The sequence below is a fragment of the Electrophorus electricus genome, chromosome 10, assembly GCF_013358815.1.
Source record: "Electrophorus electricus isolate fEleEle1 chromosome 10, fEleEle1.pri, whole genome shotgun sequence".
Taxonomy (NCBI): domain Eukaryota; kingdom Metazoa; phylum Chordata; class Actinopteri; order Gymnotiformes; family Gymnotidae; genus Electrophorus; species Electrophorus electricus.
Genome location: NC_049544.1, coordinates 11,347,404 through 11,364,128, shown reverse-complemented (window position 1 = coordinate 11,364,128; position 16,725 = coordinate 11,347,404). Strand labels below are relative to the sequence as shown.

Sequence of the window (16,725 nt, the reverse complement as noted above, 5' to 3'; positions counted from 1 at the left end):
GAGTGTATGTTCACTGTTTACATTTTACTGCACACAAGGTTGGACAAACTGCAACTTACATTCTGTCTGTTCAAAAATAAATAAAAATAAACATTATGAACTTAGTTTTTGTTGCTTTTTTCCACTGTACCAAACTCATAACAAACCTTGATGTCCAAAGCTTGGTTTGAACTGAGCCGTGATTGCATAGTTCCACCCTTCTAGTAGCCGTATCCAAGAAGATTTGCAACTATAATTGCTGCAAAGGGACTTCTCTGAACTACTGAAAAAAGGGTCTGAATACTGTTTTAAAATATGGGATTTAATTTCTTGGGGACTAAAATGGAAATGTATTTATTTATTGTTTTGTTTTCTAAACTCTGTAAATATATATATATATATATATATATATATATATATATATATATATATATATATATATATATATATATATATATGTTTTTGCTTTGTTACTGTGTGTGATTAAGTGTAGACTGATGTTTACCTTTCAATTTATCACTTAATCACCGACAGAAACAAAGCAAAGATTATGAATGGCCATTGAAAGTCAAATCCACAACACTGTAAAGTATGTAAAAGTAAAGTAAGTAAACAGCATGAATACTTTCTGAATCCGCTATATATACAATATACATGCAAATCTCTAGTTTTTTTTTTCAGCTCTGTGGGGTTAGGATATTCATTATTTTTTTCATTTGCTTTACTTTCCTCTGCCAACTAGAAATTTATTTGAGAATCCAGTATCAAGATGTCTGTACAGATATAGCTATTGTTAGGAGTTGGTTTCTGAGTGAAGGCTCTTTGAGCATAATGGTAGAATAGGTGCCATGTGGAGGTATGTTTTGATCCATGGGTGGTCTATGTCCTCAACAAATATCACTTCCTACAGACATTTGTTATCCAAACATGTGCGATGACAAACTAACTAAAATGATTCTTACCACAGATCCTGTAAATACTGCATAAACCAATAGTTAATGTGCATTCCATGGCAATCTAACCCCAGCCATTTTGCAGTGTTTTATTAGAGAGATGCACAGTGCCTTTAAAAAAACAGCATTACAGTGAAATCATTCATTTTCTGGTCTGATGTCATCTCAAAGCTTTCATAACTGCCTGAGCATGCCAGCTTTGATCTGTAATTGTAGAAACACCACAGGCTCCTGAGAAGTTGTAGGTTGGTGCTTGCAAATGGTAGATGCATTATCTTCCCATAAAAACTCTAGTGGGAGGTAACAAGAACCAAGCTTTCTCTGTATTCTGTGGCTTAGAAAACCAGACCTTCAAGGCAAATTTTACTTGTTGACTGTCTGCTGCTGTCAAGAGCTCATTGAAGCAGCTGACTGATGTGGGCTGCTCCTAGTGTGTAATGAGAGATCTGTTTCCCAAAACCTAAATCTTGCTGTAATTCAGCACTTTTTCAATGTGTCCTGATGCATTTATATAACAGGAGTTATGCAAGCCAAGAACTTTTGAAGTGAGCATAATCATGGTTAAGGAAGCAGTGGAAAGTAGGGTATAATAATCTGCAGAACAGAAACAAGCTGTAGTAAATGAACATAGATAGTCCCAAGATTGTCCCATCCATAGTATAAAAGAGCTTTAACATGTTGGCTAACTGGGTTCACTTAGAAATAAGAAATGCACAATTATGTTTGGTGTTAAATACAACCATGGCTCGGTATAGTCATCCCAGCAGTCCTATGTTAGCCTTTCAGATGTGTACTGAACACAGTATGTAATAATTCTGATGTATATTTCAACCCTTATTTAGAATTTCCAAAAGGCATTGGTGAGTTTACTGAGTGTTGTACTGCACACTATAACAAATGCACATACACAATTAATTAATATGTAATATGTTTCAGTCATGACTGAAATTAAGGTATATGTAGTCCAAAAGATCAGTGGTATATTCAGCGCAAACTACAGTATCTAATTCTTGGATTCTTATATGTAAATACATTTAAATAATATTATTCATGGCAGGATTTTTCATAGTTCCCTCAAATGTAAAGATTAACAATGAACAAAGTGTCGTACTATCTAGTGGGATAGTCAAAGCAGAATATATTTCTGGAATAAAAGTTACAAGTCCTCAAAATTGTTTAAGATACATGCGCGAATACTCAAACCTTGTTAGCGAATCGTTATAGTGGATCGAGTGGGCCTGCACTGTGGCTTCAAACCCTTGAAGACTACGTTGATATTCGACACCACGCCGCCGTCTGCTGGCCACTTTACGGAACACCTGTTGAACTATGGTGGAACTGTCCTCCAACTTTAAATAACATACTACGACTTTCCTGATACGAATGTTTGCCAGAAGCGGAAACTGTATGTTTGTGGGTCAGTCACTGAAGGCGGGATTATAGTTTCACTGGCCTGGCCGGAAATGGTTCAATGTTTAAGAAAACCAAATTCTTCCCCAAGACGATAAATAAAATATCTTCACCTGCACTCATTGAAGATAGTGAGAAAGTCAAACATATCACAGTGTAGCTTTCAGTGGTGACTTATCAAAGACACCTTAGATGGGCAAGATGTTTTATACTATAAACTGTTTTCGCAAACAATGATTTTCTCTTTTCTCCTTTCAGTATTCGTTTAAAATCCGCATCCACCCTGTTGCTGTCTATTCTTAGCAGTTGTCATGAGTCCGGAGTATTTTGACCAGATGGTTTGACGGCTCCGACAGTCTTTCTGGCTCTTGCCGCTAAGTCCCGCCCCCTGGTCGAACGGACAGTGCAGAAACAAGTTCAAGTTGGGAACAAAACTTCTTACATTTCGTGTATTTGTAATTTTTTTATATGCCATAAGTCCTCAAATTTCACTCAGTCTTGTATTTAAGCATAACTCATGCGTAAATAATGACACGAGAGGAAGACCTAGTACGGATCGCTAAAAAGCTAGACAAGATGGTGTCTAGAAATAACACGGTAAGAAATTTATTTTGACGATAGCTTCACTTTTTTCCCTTGAGGGTTTCCACAAATTTATTGTTCTACTGACTATTTGGTGCGAGATCGTCGTGCACACTGGTCAGTCTAAATGGGTGAACACATTTTCTCTGTTCGTGCTGTAAAAGAAGTATGCTTACATGGGCCCTCGACGCTATTTGGGAAACGCAAATGCTGAACAGGTGTCTGACCAGACTAGAGATTTTATTATTTCCTTTTGGGGGTTGGGTGCACGCTAACAAACGGTATTGTATAACTAGACTGATTTCATTTGAAATGCAGCTGAAATGTTTGTGTACATGTTGCGCATTGTCTGCTGAAAGATTTGCGCATGATTCCTGAAGGTACACGCCACACAAGGTCGCGGAGGCGGTAACATGTCGACTGGCTGCCAACATGTTCACGAGCTTTTTGGGTGTCCCGAAATATTTACTCAGTCATGCCCGCCACTGAGTGTCAAAAAGTAAACAAGGGAAAAGAATGCATGTTTTTTAATATATATATATATATATATATATATATATATATATATATATATATATATATATATATATATATAAAACTTACTGAGATATTCAGGATAATGAATACTTTTGACTTTCCATTTGTAATTTTTTTTTATATACGCAGGAAGGTGCTCTTGATTTGTTGAGGGAATTGAAAAACTTCAATATGACTCTTAAGTTACTTCAGGTAAGTTTAGTCAAGCTATCTTGGGCAAAAAAAAAAAAAGTGGAAAATAGTCAATAGTTATGATAGTTATGATTTGTAACTGGCTTTATATTTCTGTATGTTCTTACTTATCCCAGGAAACAAGAATTGGCATGTCTGTCAATGGTGTAAGAAAGCATTGCACAGATGAGGATGTCGTCTCCCTTGCAAAGATACTTATCAAAAACTGGAAGAGGCTATTGGGTGGGATTTAGTAGCCTACTAGTTATACTGTGTTAAAAAATCTATATTGCATAAAGGATTTATCAAGATATATAAGTAAAATAAAGTAGCTGGTAAAATGTCTACATTATATCTCTGACAGAATCTACCCATTCTCAAAAAGCTGAAAGACCAAATGATTTGAAGAATGAAAATGAAGCCAGTAAGCAAATGGAATTACCCAGTGGGCTTTCTCCTGACAGAGAGTCAAGGTAAACCTAGAGCAGCACAGAAAGCATGTGCATATCACTGTCATGCAGATTTTAAGTGAAAATAAAACTTTAGCACTCTGTAGATAAAATACGGATGTATATTTTAGACCAACTTGTATGAATAGTAAACGGAGGGAAGACTTTGATGAGCATGCTGCAGTATCTAACCCGTTTTTTGTGTCAGCCCAAAATCCTTTCTAGATCCTCATAAGAAGCTTACTGACAAACACACAAAAGAGAAAAGAGGGGAGCAACTACAGAAAGAAAAACAAGAAAGTGACCACAGAAAGGAGAAACATCTCAGTAATCATACAAAGGATAAGGGGAGGTGAAAGGGCTACTGGTTTATGTAGTTTTTGGTTCATGAACAGTGAAACACAGTCACAGTCTTAAGCGCTCTTATGGTCTCTTTAGGATTGATGCTTTGGACTCCACTGTTTTTCCTCCTCTACCTTCTCATCCTTCTTCTCTCAAGTGTCCTGCAGAAGTGAAGAAAGAGAGGTTAGGGCTGGTGTTAAGAGCATGTGCATGAAATGAAGTTTCAGTTCCTCCAGTTCTGCTAATACAAAGCATTTTCATTTGAATGAGATTCTTAATCACATTCAAATAGTCTGATATTGGTCGAGCAGCTGACCTTCAATCACATATAGCAGTTTTAAGGCAGTGGAGTTTTGCTCAGTGTATGCAATGTTTGTTTGTAAATAATTATGCCCTGATAAAAATGTAATCTTAAATATGCCATAGCCCTTTTCATATCTAATTTCAAGGTTTGTGCCATTTGGAGTTTCTCATATGTGGCTTCTCATATGTGGAACAAACTAGGGTAATATACAGCTCTGATTCACTGGTCATTGACCTTCCAGCATGTAACATGATGACACACTCCCATAGCCGTGTGAGTGGATTTAAACTGGGTGGTTACACTTTTGTTTAGGAGGGATGCTCCCGTTGATTTTTTCCCGGCTCCTCCACTCCACCCTCCAGCTCATCCAAGGCGTCCATCCACAGAAGTAAAGAAAGAGAGGTTAGACAATTTCTAAATTCCTATGCAAGACTGGGTTAACATAGCTGACTCAAAGTCAGATAAACACTTAAAAAGTACAGCTGGTAGCATAAAGATAGTAAAAGTAACATAAAGAGTCTCTTCTAACTTAGCAATTTAAGAGAGTTTGTATTACAGTGGTATAAAAAATTGCTTCAAGAATTGCTTCATTTTGCTACCATTAGTGTGTTTTTTAACATTATGTACACAGGAGAGAGGCTTCTGATCTTCAAAATCCTTATCTTCTCCACCTTCATCATCCTATTCCTCCTCATATTCGTATTTCTAAACGTCAACCTGAAGTGAAAAAAGACAGGTCAGCATAGGTGATAAGTCCATATTTGATGAAGTACCTTTCTAAAAGCTGATCAGAATTATTTAAAGAAACCTATTTTTGAACAGCTGAAGGTTGATATGGGGCTTTTTTCAGAGGCGTGTTTCAAATTTTACTCATTTTCAGGAGAGATTCAGCAGAAACCTTGACTGCTACCCCCTCTCAACATTCTCACGCCCCACGTTCCTCTCCTCCACATAAAAGGCCATGTCTAGAGGTTCCTAAAGAGAGGTCAGAATTGGCTTCTGCATGTTCTTGGAAATGAATGTCCATCTTTGTTTGAAAAAAAATGTTTTGGACAGGGATGAGGGCTCTGTAAGAGAATCTTAATAACATGTTGTTCTTAAGAAACCAAATGATGCTGAACAACAGCTCAAGTATGCTTCATTCGGATTTAGGAAATAGAACTAATGACTGTTGATGTCTGTTGTCATTGCCATTCACTTACAGCACTTTTCCCTTATTGGTCAAGAGAATCATACAGTTTATTTCCCACATAGGAAAAAGGCTCTAGATCCAAATTCCCCAGTTCGTCCTTTGCCTCTTCACCTGCATCCTTCTTCTCAGAAACCATCTGCTTTAGACATAAAGAAAGAGAGGTCAAGGCTTGTCTGGAATGCTGCATTATTTGTTAGCATCTTATCACTTATTTAGCCAACGTTGCACAATTATGCAAAATTGCATATTATAAAGACATGTTAGTAGAATTCACAGTAACCATCTGGCAATCACCTACTGTTAAGTTCCTTTATTTGCGCTCACAGTATCACTCTCCATACTGTAATTCTAACCACAGCATGTGGACTTTTGATGCATGCCTGCATGCCTAAGGCTCAAGCTGCTTTGCTACAATTACTACAATGGGAATTGCTGCAAATTCCCATTGTCAGCATTAACTGTAATATTTCTTTGTTCAAGGTTGTTCATTATACCAATTACAGCAATATGCTTCCACTAGTTTGCCAGCTCTGCTTTGTAGTAGTTTCTGTGTAATCAGTAATTAGTTTTGTTTCTTTTTTTTTGGGGGGGGGGGGGGGGGGGGTGCAGCAGTATTGTTGATAAAATACTTTAAGTTTCAGTTAAGATTCTATTGACCCATATTTAATCTATTTTTCCCTATTGCGGTGTAGTTTTTGTTGTGTTATCCTCTGCAGGAGCAAGTTTGTCATCATGTACCTCACCAAATTTCAAATGACTAATTTCAGATATTACCAAATCTTTATGGTGTAGTAGTACTGGAAGGATCATTATTGCATATAGTGTAATTCTCTAGGGATGGCTTTGGCAAATACTGTTCAGTATCCATCTAGGTTATTTCTAATGAGGAACCTAGCATAATGTGGCCATGGCCATGCTTCAAAGCACTTTGTAAATACACCAGTTCTTACTTAATTTTTTTGATTAAAAACCACATTCTAGCCACTTTCCTGTATAAGCTAGGGGTGCTGTTGTCCAGTTTAAGCTAGGGGTGCTGCACAACAACAGCCATAAAAGCTTACAGCTCCATCAAAGTTGTGGTCGACCCCCTTGCTACGCTGTCTCTGACCAGACAGAACTTTAGAGAGACTGTACTGGATAAGGTATTTGTAGTGGTTAATATATTATATATTTATTAGACATCTTCATTGTCTTAATTGTTTTGATAGTGGGGTCATTTTCAAAGCACAATGTCCAATAAAAGATGAAGTGTTAACACTTATTCAATAGCCAATTCCACACACTGGTTAGAGAACTTGACTATCCTCTAAGGGGTCAAGGATTTGGTTCTGACCGACAGCAAACTGTTTCTGTTTTTGTGCCCTTGAGAAACATTGCAAATGCTCAGTGAGTTGTTGACGTAGCCATTTCCATACTGTCTGTTTTCTCTTCTTTCCTCCTCAGTTATTGTTAATGCTGATGAATTTCCTACAATTCATCTTTAGTCAAAACTATTTACCACACCCATGAGGCAGTTATTGTTTGCCTGTTTTTTTCTACCAAAATACTAAAAAGATTGCTATGTTTAGTGTGTCATATTACATTAAACACCCAAATGTACTGTTTTACCCCCCCCCCCCAACAATTTCCTAACACAGACACTAATTACTATATTCACATTCACATTCACATTTGTGTAACATTAATAGCACAGTAAAATTCTTTAAAAATCCCATACTTTATCATTGGTAAGCAGGTTGTAAACACAGTTAGGCCTGGATTATTGTACAACTGAATAAAATTGGATATTGGCATAGAACACCCAAGTTATGTAATTATGCAGTTATGTATTAGCTCTAAAACTGGTAACACAATAAGGTAATTATGCTCATTGTCCATTTTAGCTAGGGTTCACAATCCTTTGATGCTGCAATACTAAATTTGGCTTGCAAGTTTGCTCCTTGCAGTGATGTCTAATGATGCTTTGCTACAATTGATAAGTGGTATAGGACTGTAAACTCAGTGAGTGGTACACTGTGATAGTTATGTATTTTTTATGTCACACTAGTCACTCGATTTACATATCTGAGAACATAGTGCATGCAGGATGTGTGGGTTTATTTGAGTGCACTGTTATGAATAGTTCATTTTTGGTAATCTTTAGAAAAGAAGCTGTGCATCCTGATGCTGCTCCTCTTCCTCTCCACCTTCATCCCCCCATTCCTACAAAACGTCTCTCCTTAGAAATGAAGAAAGACAAAGAGAAAGAAAGGTCAGGACCTGAGTTGATGTTGCATTTGATAGATTTTTAAATATTCATGCTTTTTTTGTTGTTGTATCTGATTGTAGATTTATTCCTCTTTATAATACTTTCAGAAAAGACACATCAGCAACCCCCAAACAAGCTGTTCAGCAAAGGACATCTGAACACAAGAAAGACAGGTTCATTGCATGATTCATTAGTTTGTCTTTTCTATTAATTGGAGCACTGCTGACCAGCAATAGTTGTCCAGTGTTTAATGTATTTAATGCTGTTTAGAGACAAAGTTGTCTTTCTGCATGGGTCAAGTGGGTTGAAATAGACATATCCACTAAAATAAACTAACTGATATTAAAAGGTGTGGTTTCCCCTTTTTCAAGAAAGAGAATATATTGATCAGCATGTGGTGCTAAAGATGAAGGCTGGTTCTTCTTCTGAGTACTGAGATAATGCTCATCTCTCATCAGAGATGTGGGGGGCAGTAAACCACCCAAAACATCACCTGTGGAAGCAAAGAGAGAAAGGTTGGAATGGATGTGTGTCACTGTGGGTGAAAGGCAGAGGGCAGCATCAGTGCATGGATCAGCTCTTGCTTGTTGTTAGATTGTATTAGATTGGATTTACAATGTGTAGATGGTTTGCTTCATTTTTCTTTTTCCCAGAAAAGATTCCCCAGATCTCAGACAACAGCCTTCTAAAAAGCTGAGCCAGGATGGCAAAAAAGAAAGGTCTGCTCAGAAAGCTGAAATAAAGTTTGATTTGGGGCTCATATTAGTTTGTAATCAGAGGAGAAACATCAACAGATTTAAAACAGTATTGGTCAGACATTTTATACTGTTGGCTTTACTGTTTAAATCCAGGAAAGACTCCACTGATTCTAAGTCTGGCCAGAGGCGACAATCGAGTGACAGCAAGCCTCAGAGGTATAATATTAGTTTCTAAGTAATGGTTCTTGGCTACTGGTCATCTCATTGTACCTTTTAGAGCAGACACCCATTTTAATACAAAACATTTCTTTTTTGCTTTAGAAGAGATTCTGTTAACTCAAAGTCTGGCAGCTCACCACCACCAGCTAAGAAGCTCTCATGTGAAAGGCAAGGCATTACACACCCTTCTATAGTGCTTTTAGTCACTAATTTACAGGTTTCTGAGTACAGAGACTTCTGACCTCACAGATTTAGAGCATAACCAATATGAAAGGTGAGGAATGAGAGTCTGGACCCATCAGCAGGCCCTTGGAGTGCAAAAGGCTAAAACTGTATAATAATATGCACTAATGAATAAAAATATGATTGATCAGTCTTTGCTGATCTTTGTTTCTGTTATACTTGTGTTTTCAGGAGAGAGTCTCATGGCTCAAAGTCATCTCACCCTGGAGCACAGCCGAGAAAACTGTCCACAGACAGCAATGATGGATGGTACTGTTCTTATCTATTCAGTCTGTTCCAGGCTTCCTTCCTTTCACACTGCCAGGCTCTTTTAAGTTCTCACAGCTTCCCAGTGGAGTTTTATTGCAGTAGGTGGAGATACTTGGAGGTTACAGCCCAAAGCCAGTCAGTTTCAAGCATTTTTTAAAAACCTTGTTAAGGCAAATATGAGGTGGACAGTGCTTGTGGAAATTCAAAACCCCAATTATTCCCAGTCCCCATTCTCATTTTAACTGACTGAATACAAATTATTGTGTGTAATTAGCTGATGATTGGGATCAGTTGTGTAATATTGGGAAAAACATGATAATTGCAGATAATTGCAATTGGAATTGACAGGACTGGAATTTGGACTCACTTTGTATGGATACATTAACCAGCTACTATATTTTCTAGATTTACATTTTGTATTTTACAGTTACAGACTTGAGTGCATTTGTCAGCATACACAATTTGTCAGCCACCCTTAATACTGTTTCTGGTCAGTTTCTGAGTACAGGACCATTGCTGACTGGACGTTTTGGAGATGGACTTTGCATAACATAGCATTCTCACTGACACAGTGGTGATATAATTCCAGGTATTAAACTGACAAAAGTTTATAAAAAATAGTAATGTTACTTGGGCCTCACTTTTATTTCACTGGTAGTTTCAGAGTTGTTGGCAGCCCCAAAATTGCACATGGCAACATATGGGCTGTACACTCTAAATGTACACCTAAAAGATGTTTCTAGTAAAGTGGGTGTGAGTAAGTGTGCAATTTGTTGGGAATGATTTTTGCTCAGTTGCATCTTGTATTCTCTGTTGGAGAAAATAATTCCATTTTAATACCTTTAAACAATTTTTGTGTCAAATAGGAGCCAAGACCCCGTGTGTAGGTGTTAAGTAATATCTGATTTTTCACTCATAATTGACACATATTCCCAGTTGAGCAGGGAAAACTCAAAACTGCAGGATGCTATGATCCTTCAACAAAAGATTTTCACTCCTTTACATGTAAACAGTGGAAATCAAATTAATTAATGTAATGACTATTACCCCAAAACTGTACTATTTTGGATAATATCAACATAATTTCCAGTCTGCATTTTGTCTGCCACCACAGTAGAATTTTAGAGAGGCAAGAGATTATATCTAATGGAGGTTTATTTCCTTCTAATGAATGGTGAATTATTAGCAGTTCAGGAATGAAACTTACACCTGACTGGTACTGTCAGCCATCTTTCAGAACAATCATGTACATCTCCACAAAGGTTTAGTCATTTTGTATTAGATGCACATTGTGGCATCTAGAAATGAGGTTACCTGTATCTTAAGGCCATTGTCTGTTGGCATACCATCCTGCCTTTTTATGTCTGTTGAATAGGAAAAGTAAAGCTGAGACTCCAAAGACGCCCAGCACACCCAGCAGCCCTTTGTCTCCTACCTTCAGCTGTGGTGGGGGGCCTCTATCCCCTCGACTACTCACAGGGGACTCCATTAGGGACAAGTGCATTGATATGCTGTCTGCTGCACTGCGTACAGATGGTAAATGGGCACAAACACCAGTTATCCACACAGATGTGATGAACCTGTTTTGTGAAGATTATTTTCACTAATAACAGCACTTAAATGACAAAATCTTGTACTCCTTCCCAGATGATTATAAGGATTATGGTGCAAACTGTGATGCTATGGCATCTGAAATTGAAGATCATATCCTTTATGTCCTGTCTGGTGATTTGAATTGGTTTCATTTGCACAAAAAAAAGTAAATATTCGTATAAACCTTCATATTCTATTTTAAGTAAGTGTGCATTTATGTGTATGTGTGTGAAGACTTTTATTGGCTTTCAAATACAGTCAAAAATATGCACAGTAGATTCGTTTATTAAAATCTCATGTTTGTAGGAGTTGATTATTAATTTTATTAGTGCTAATTTTTACTATGTAAATTCCTAAGAAATCTCTTAATCTTAATTAGGACTCACATTTGACCATAATCTAGTGAATTTAACGGTTTTGTTACTTCTCTTTGGTACTGGCAGATCTTTCATCCAAATCAATAATAAGTTTTTTAAAGTTCTAGTAAGTGTGGGTATTACATCATGCCTGTGGTATACTGTGTAATATGGAAATTTACCTAGTATACCTCCTTAACTGCACTCTTTGGCTTAAATATTTACCAGGAGATTAAAGCCACAGATATGAAATATAAAAACAGGGTGCGTAGTCGTATTAGCAACCTGAAGGACCCCAAGAATCCCAACCTGCGCAAGAACGTCCTGGGTGGAGCTATTGAGCTGAGCCGCATAGCCACCATGACTGCTGAGGTAGAGTGCACAGCATAGCAGTGTAGATTAAGGCCTTATATAAACAGTGGAAAATACTTCCAAAAGTCATTTAGCTTTAGATATAAACACATTAAATGTGTATGTATTCAAACACAAGTGACATAAACAGATGAATTTAAGTTGTGATCATTTATTTCTTAGGCCAGAGATTTTTAAGACAGTCAACAAATCTCACATGAGCCATTTTTTTCTGTTCCACCCTTCCACACACTTGAATCAAATGTTTTGTTTTTATAACCCTTAATTAGCTCAACCAAGTGTGTCGGGAACTGGAATGGAGCAAAAATGCAGATAGGCTTGGGGTTTCCAGCTACGAGCTTGGTAGTCTACATCTTAGGTTTTATGTCTCAGTCATCAAAATACAAACACTAAGTGGTCTTAGCATACTCCCAGGTCCTAGCATAATGACAGGTCCTAGCACAGTGAAAAGCTGTAATCAAAATTAGTGCCAGCAGCAGCTACATTGTTTGCAATGTAGGAAATGGCCAGTGATGAGCTGAAACAGCTGCGGAGTGTTCTGACCCAAGAAGCCATCCGTGAGCACCAGATGGCAAAGACTGGCGGCACCACTACTGACCTGCTGCAGTGTAGCAAGTGCAAGAAGAAGAACTGCACTTACAACCAGGTACATTCCTCAAAGACAAAAGTTGTAACCCAAATACTTTTACAGACAAACAAATCAAACATGTATAACATAACAGGTCATTATAGTTGGTGTATTGGTTTTATCTGTCAGATATTGCTCCTGGCATTATAAATCAGAAGCTGTTTTTATGCATGCTGTGTTCTTGTGCAGGTGCAAACTCGCAGTGCTGATGAGCCCATGACCACATTTGTGCTGTGCAACGAGTGTGGAAACCGCTGGAAGGTAACAAGCACTTCTCTCCAAAACTCTACTAATTAATTTTATATTTTTAAACACACCATCATTCTTAAGCATTATTAGGTATCATACTTTTTATCTCCTTTTAATTCCCTAAATACAAAATTGCTTTACAATAAGCTTTCGTTTTTTTATGTTTATCTGTGTCAGTTTTCTGTGATGCCTTTCCAAAAATTTGTTTTTAAACAGTGCACTTTGATCAGATATAGGCTGATTAATATAATGATACACAAATGCTGAGATCTATTTGCCATTTGCCCATGGATTGCATCTATATAGTATCTTAGCTGCCACTATTTATATGTAATAATCATTTACACAGTTTTTCATTTTTCCAGTTTTGCTAATTTCCGGTGTGAAGTCTCACCCTCCCATCTTTTCATTCTGGATGATGGAAAATCCACATGACCCATGTGATGTCACAATTTGTCCCCAATATTTTGCCTTTTTTTTTTCTATTGAATTCTGCACTGAATACAGAAATTCAAAATCTTTGATAAATAATTAAATATGTTCAAAACATTCAATTTTTATATCATTTTAAATAATAATTTAAATTAATTTTGTCTTCATTGTAATTGTTTAATTAGATTTTTGTTTTGTTTTCTACAACACTAGTAAACTGCATGGTCTAAAATGAAAACTACAATTACTAGCTTGGAAGAAATCTATGTGTAAGATGTAAATTAGACTCATGTTTTTCTTTGAATGTTAATTACACCCAAAAACTCTCATACTATAGCATTTCTATGGTACTAATTAAAACAAAGAACCAGATTAGTTGCGCGCCATTACAGTTAATATGTAGGTTTGACTTGTGATTAAAAATTGTGATGAAAAATTTCAGAGATTTTTAAATATTTGTCCCTAAAGACTGTACAATAATTTTGCTACCTCTGAAATTCCATTCATAGTAATAATTACACCTTATTATTACCTTTAATGCCATGCTTATGATAAACCCATTTTGCATTATTTTAGTAATAAACAGAAGACAGTAGTGCCATTTTCTTTCTATTCCTTTTTCACTAAAGCCAGTAGCACATGTGATCTTTTCCCATTTGCGCTCATGGTTTCTTAATGATGCAGATCAGAGCTAATGATGCCCTTGCCTCTGTATTTGAGCCTTAATAAGCACCATGCTCTCTAGCTCATCCTCTAGTCTTTGCCCTCTTGCAATCCTTAAAACAATTGATTCAGTGTGAAATTATGCCCTTTAGGCTTTGAAGCCTTACGTTTTATTATTAATCTTACCATTGCCATAACACCCAGTAGATAGTGAAATGAAATGGAGGATCGCTAAATGATGGCCTTCCTCCCTCTACATTTTATTGCATTTTTAAGAGGATACTCTTGTAGCACTTAATGACATAGCTAGATGACTGTGTCAGCCTAGATTTAGTCACAGGTACAGTTATCCTCACAGCTCAAAAGTTATTTCTATACTCTGTGGGGTAAAGGAACAGCTAGTAAATACTGTGTTTACTGTAAATACTGCATTTACTGTACTTCAGCAGGAGTTTTCCCCTGGACAAACCTTTCAACATTTCTTTAAGGTTATATTTCACTAGGTACCTTGTAAAAATGCTTGCAATTTATCAATCCTTACATGTTGGTGATGACATGTTTCTGAAGCTTCAGATGCATACTGAAATGGACAACCATTATTATCTTCCAGTCATTTGGTGTTCTACAAATGGTCATAAAGTTAAGTGACATTCACTCTTGGCCATGTACTCACTGGATCTGAAATAAAACTGATCGTGAGGTTAAAGTGTAGAATCTTTAGTAAAAGAACTTGAAATAAAAGTATAAAACAGTTATCTTAACGGTTATCCTGTCATCATTTTCTCAAAACTCTAAACACAAAACACAAACACAAGCTACAAACTGTCAAATCTCTTACAAAATGAATACTATACTCATGTGTCTTATGTTTTCTTAAAATGGTATTTTATATATATATATATATATATAGAGAGAGAGAGAGAGAGAGAGAGAGAGAGAGAGAGAGAGAGAGAGAGAGAGAGAAAGTATGTTAGCACAATGTAGAGAATAGATTACTTGATTGTTCTACATTACAGTGTCTTGAAGCAACAGTAAAGTGACCCTGCTCAGCTGCCTTCATGCTTAGATCATGGTTGATCATGAGTTTCACAGTGAATTAGAGCTCCTCTTGCTATCTCTGGTCCTCATTATCTTATTTTATTTACTTCATAGTAGAGCCCGTCTATGGCCAACACATTAGGCTCAAATGCTGATTTTCAAGCAAACAATTAAACTATTGGTGTTCACTCAGGAGGACTGGGTGTGGCCAACTGATATATACTGTAAGTGTAGTATTTTGAATGTCTGCTTTCCAAATGAATGCAAGAGATTTTATTTTTAATGTTGAACATAAAATAAAGAACTATGTAGTGTTCTGAAAAAATGTGGTTTATAAATGAGTGAAAGATTGAAAATGAATTTGTGGTTTTGCTGAATTGGTTCAGAGATTCTAGTTGCAGTCTGTAAATCATCGCTAAAAACTAATAGTTGGGAGAAAAGTTTTGTAATTCATTTAAATTATCTGCATTAATAGCTCTTATAATGTGATCTGATCTTTGTCTAGCTCACAATAATAAGAAGAGTCATCTATAAAAAACAGCACTTGTCTTATTTACAGTGGAATGAACAAATGGTCATTGATAGAAACGTATGATAACCTATAGGATAACAGTGTCATAAAATGAAAGGAATTGCAGCTAGTTGATCTAGTATGGATGTGTGAGGTTCTGTTCCACTGCATTATGGTCCATTCAAAATTATTTCGAAGGACCTTTGAAAAGGAGGAGAAAAGTCTTAATTCCAAAGGGTTTACAAACATAGCATTATGATTACAGCCATTGTCCTGCTGCAAAGTTGAGTACCATCCATTGGGTTCTGGATCATAGACCTGATCAGTGATGCTTCTGAACCTGATAGAATTCACCTCAGTTCTGCCCTGATATATGGTAGTCATCCGGCAGTAGTCACATCAATAAATGCAAGGGTGGTCTTCAGCCAGAGCCCAATGAGTACATTACCAAGACATCTTGTTAAGTATAGAAGAATAATATATGTTCATTTGGGCAATAGCAGGGATAGTTTCTAATAAAGGAAAGTATTGCAGCCTCCTTTGGGATTGCTTTTCTTAGATATCTACTGAAAGACATACACTCATTTTCTTTAAAGTGTACTATACTAATTTTAACTTTTAAAATGTTATATTATTTGGTAAAACACCCACATGTAATGCAGTAAGTAAAAACATTAACTGCCACATGCATTTGGTGTATTCATGGTCGTCTGATTCAGTTTAAGTGGTATGATTTATATTCTTATGAGCTAACTAACAATTTGAAACTGTAAACAATCTGTTTGAGCATCTGTATTCTATCAATTTGTCCAATGGAAGATCTAACTAAGCGTCATCTCACCCATCAAAAAAGATTTTACTATTACAGATTCTCTAGAACCATATTGTAATATATCACATAGTTGTGGGACTAAATCTGCACCCATCTCTAATTATTTAAAAGTAGAAATGCAGTGCAAGATAAAGTAAATGATCTGTACATGTATGAAGAATATTTGTGTGCAGTGTCAAATTTAGCTGGGCAGACATTAATGTACCCTAGAGGTTTTGTATTTACAGTACTGCTTTTGTAAAGGTGAGAGTCATTACATCCAAAGGCTGTTCTGCATGACCATATAATGAATATGGAACCATTTTATAGAGGACCAGGTGCAGCCAGGGTCCCTCATAATTTACTCATTTTGCAATAGGATACATGCATGAATAGTTTCATGAACACCAGCATGACATAAAATAATTATATATAAAATGTATAACAAATCACAGAATGTGAGCTTTTCCAATCTGTAACTTTTTCAATATGTGAT

The 16,725-nt window shown here is 36.5% G+C and overlaps 1 protein-coding gene across 6 annotated transcripts; it reads left to right on the top strand.

The window, feature by feature from the left end:
* Window positions 1-2,728: 2,728 nt before the first annotated feature.
* On the top strand, window positions 2,729-14,630 carry tcea3 (transcription elongation factor A (SII), 3). 6 transcript variants are annotated; one of them, XM_027001561.2, is made up of 22 exons: window positions 2,729-2,939; window positions 3,591-3,653; window positions 3,770-3,875; window positions 3,997-4,105; window positions 4,290-4,433; window positions 4,520-4,606; window positions 5,040-5,129; window positions 5,359-5,463; window positions 5,608-5,712; window positions 8,063-8,170; window positions 8,275-8,340; window positions 8,626-8,682; window positions 8,821-8,886; window positions 9,019-9,081; window positions 9,187-9,252; window positions 9,499-9,576; window positions 10,952-11,112; window positions 11,224-11,280; window positions 11,743-11,897; window positions 12,397-12,543; window positions 12,715-12,786; window positions 13,140-14,630. In XM_027001561.2, the coding sequence occupies exons 1-22, from the start codon at window positions 2,871-2,873 to the stop codon at window positions 13,146-13,148; spliced, it is 1,983 nt and encodes a 660-aa protein (XP_026857362.2). In that variant the 5' UTR covers window positions 2,729-2,870; the 3' UTR covers window positions 13,149-14,630. The 6 variants fall into 6 exon arrangements, with proteins under 6 accessions (XP_026857362.2, XP_026857363.2, XP_026857365.2 ...); XM_027001562.2 differs by lacking the exon at window positions 8,626-8,682; XM_027001564.2 differs by lacking the exons at window positions 4,290-4,433; window positions 4,520-4,606.
* The last annotated feature ends 2,095 nt before the right edge of the window (window positions 14,631-16,725 follow it).

Excerpts from the sequence above, each read along its gene's own strand:
- tcea3 (XM_027001561.2), top strand. The coding sequence starts at position 2,871 with ATGACACGAGAGGAAGACCTAGTACGGATCGCTAAAAAGCTAGACAAG. Across the intron at positions 8,887-9,018 it reads CAGGATGGCAAAAAAGAAAG|GAAAGACTCCACTGATTCTA; the intron begins GTCTGCTCAGAA and ends GTTTAAATCCAG. Across the intron at positions 9,253-9,498 it reads AAGAAGCTCTCATGTGAAAG|GAGAGAGTCTCATGGCTCAA; the intron begins GCAAGGCATTAC and ends TTGTGTTTTCAG.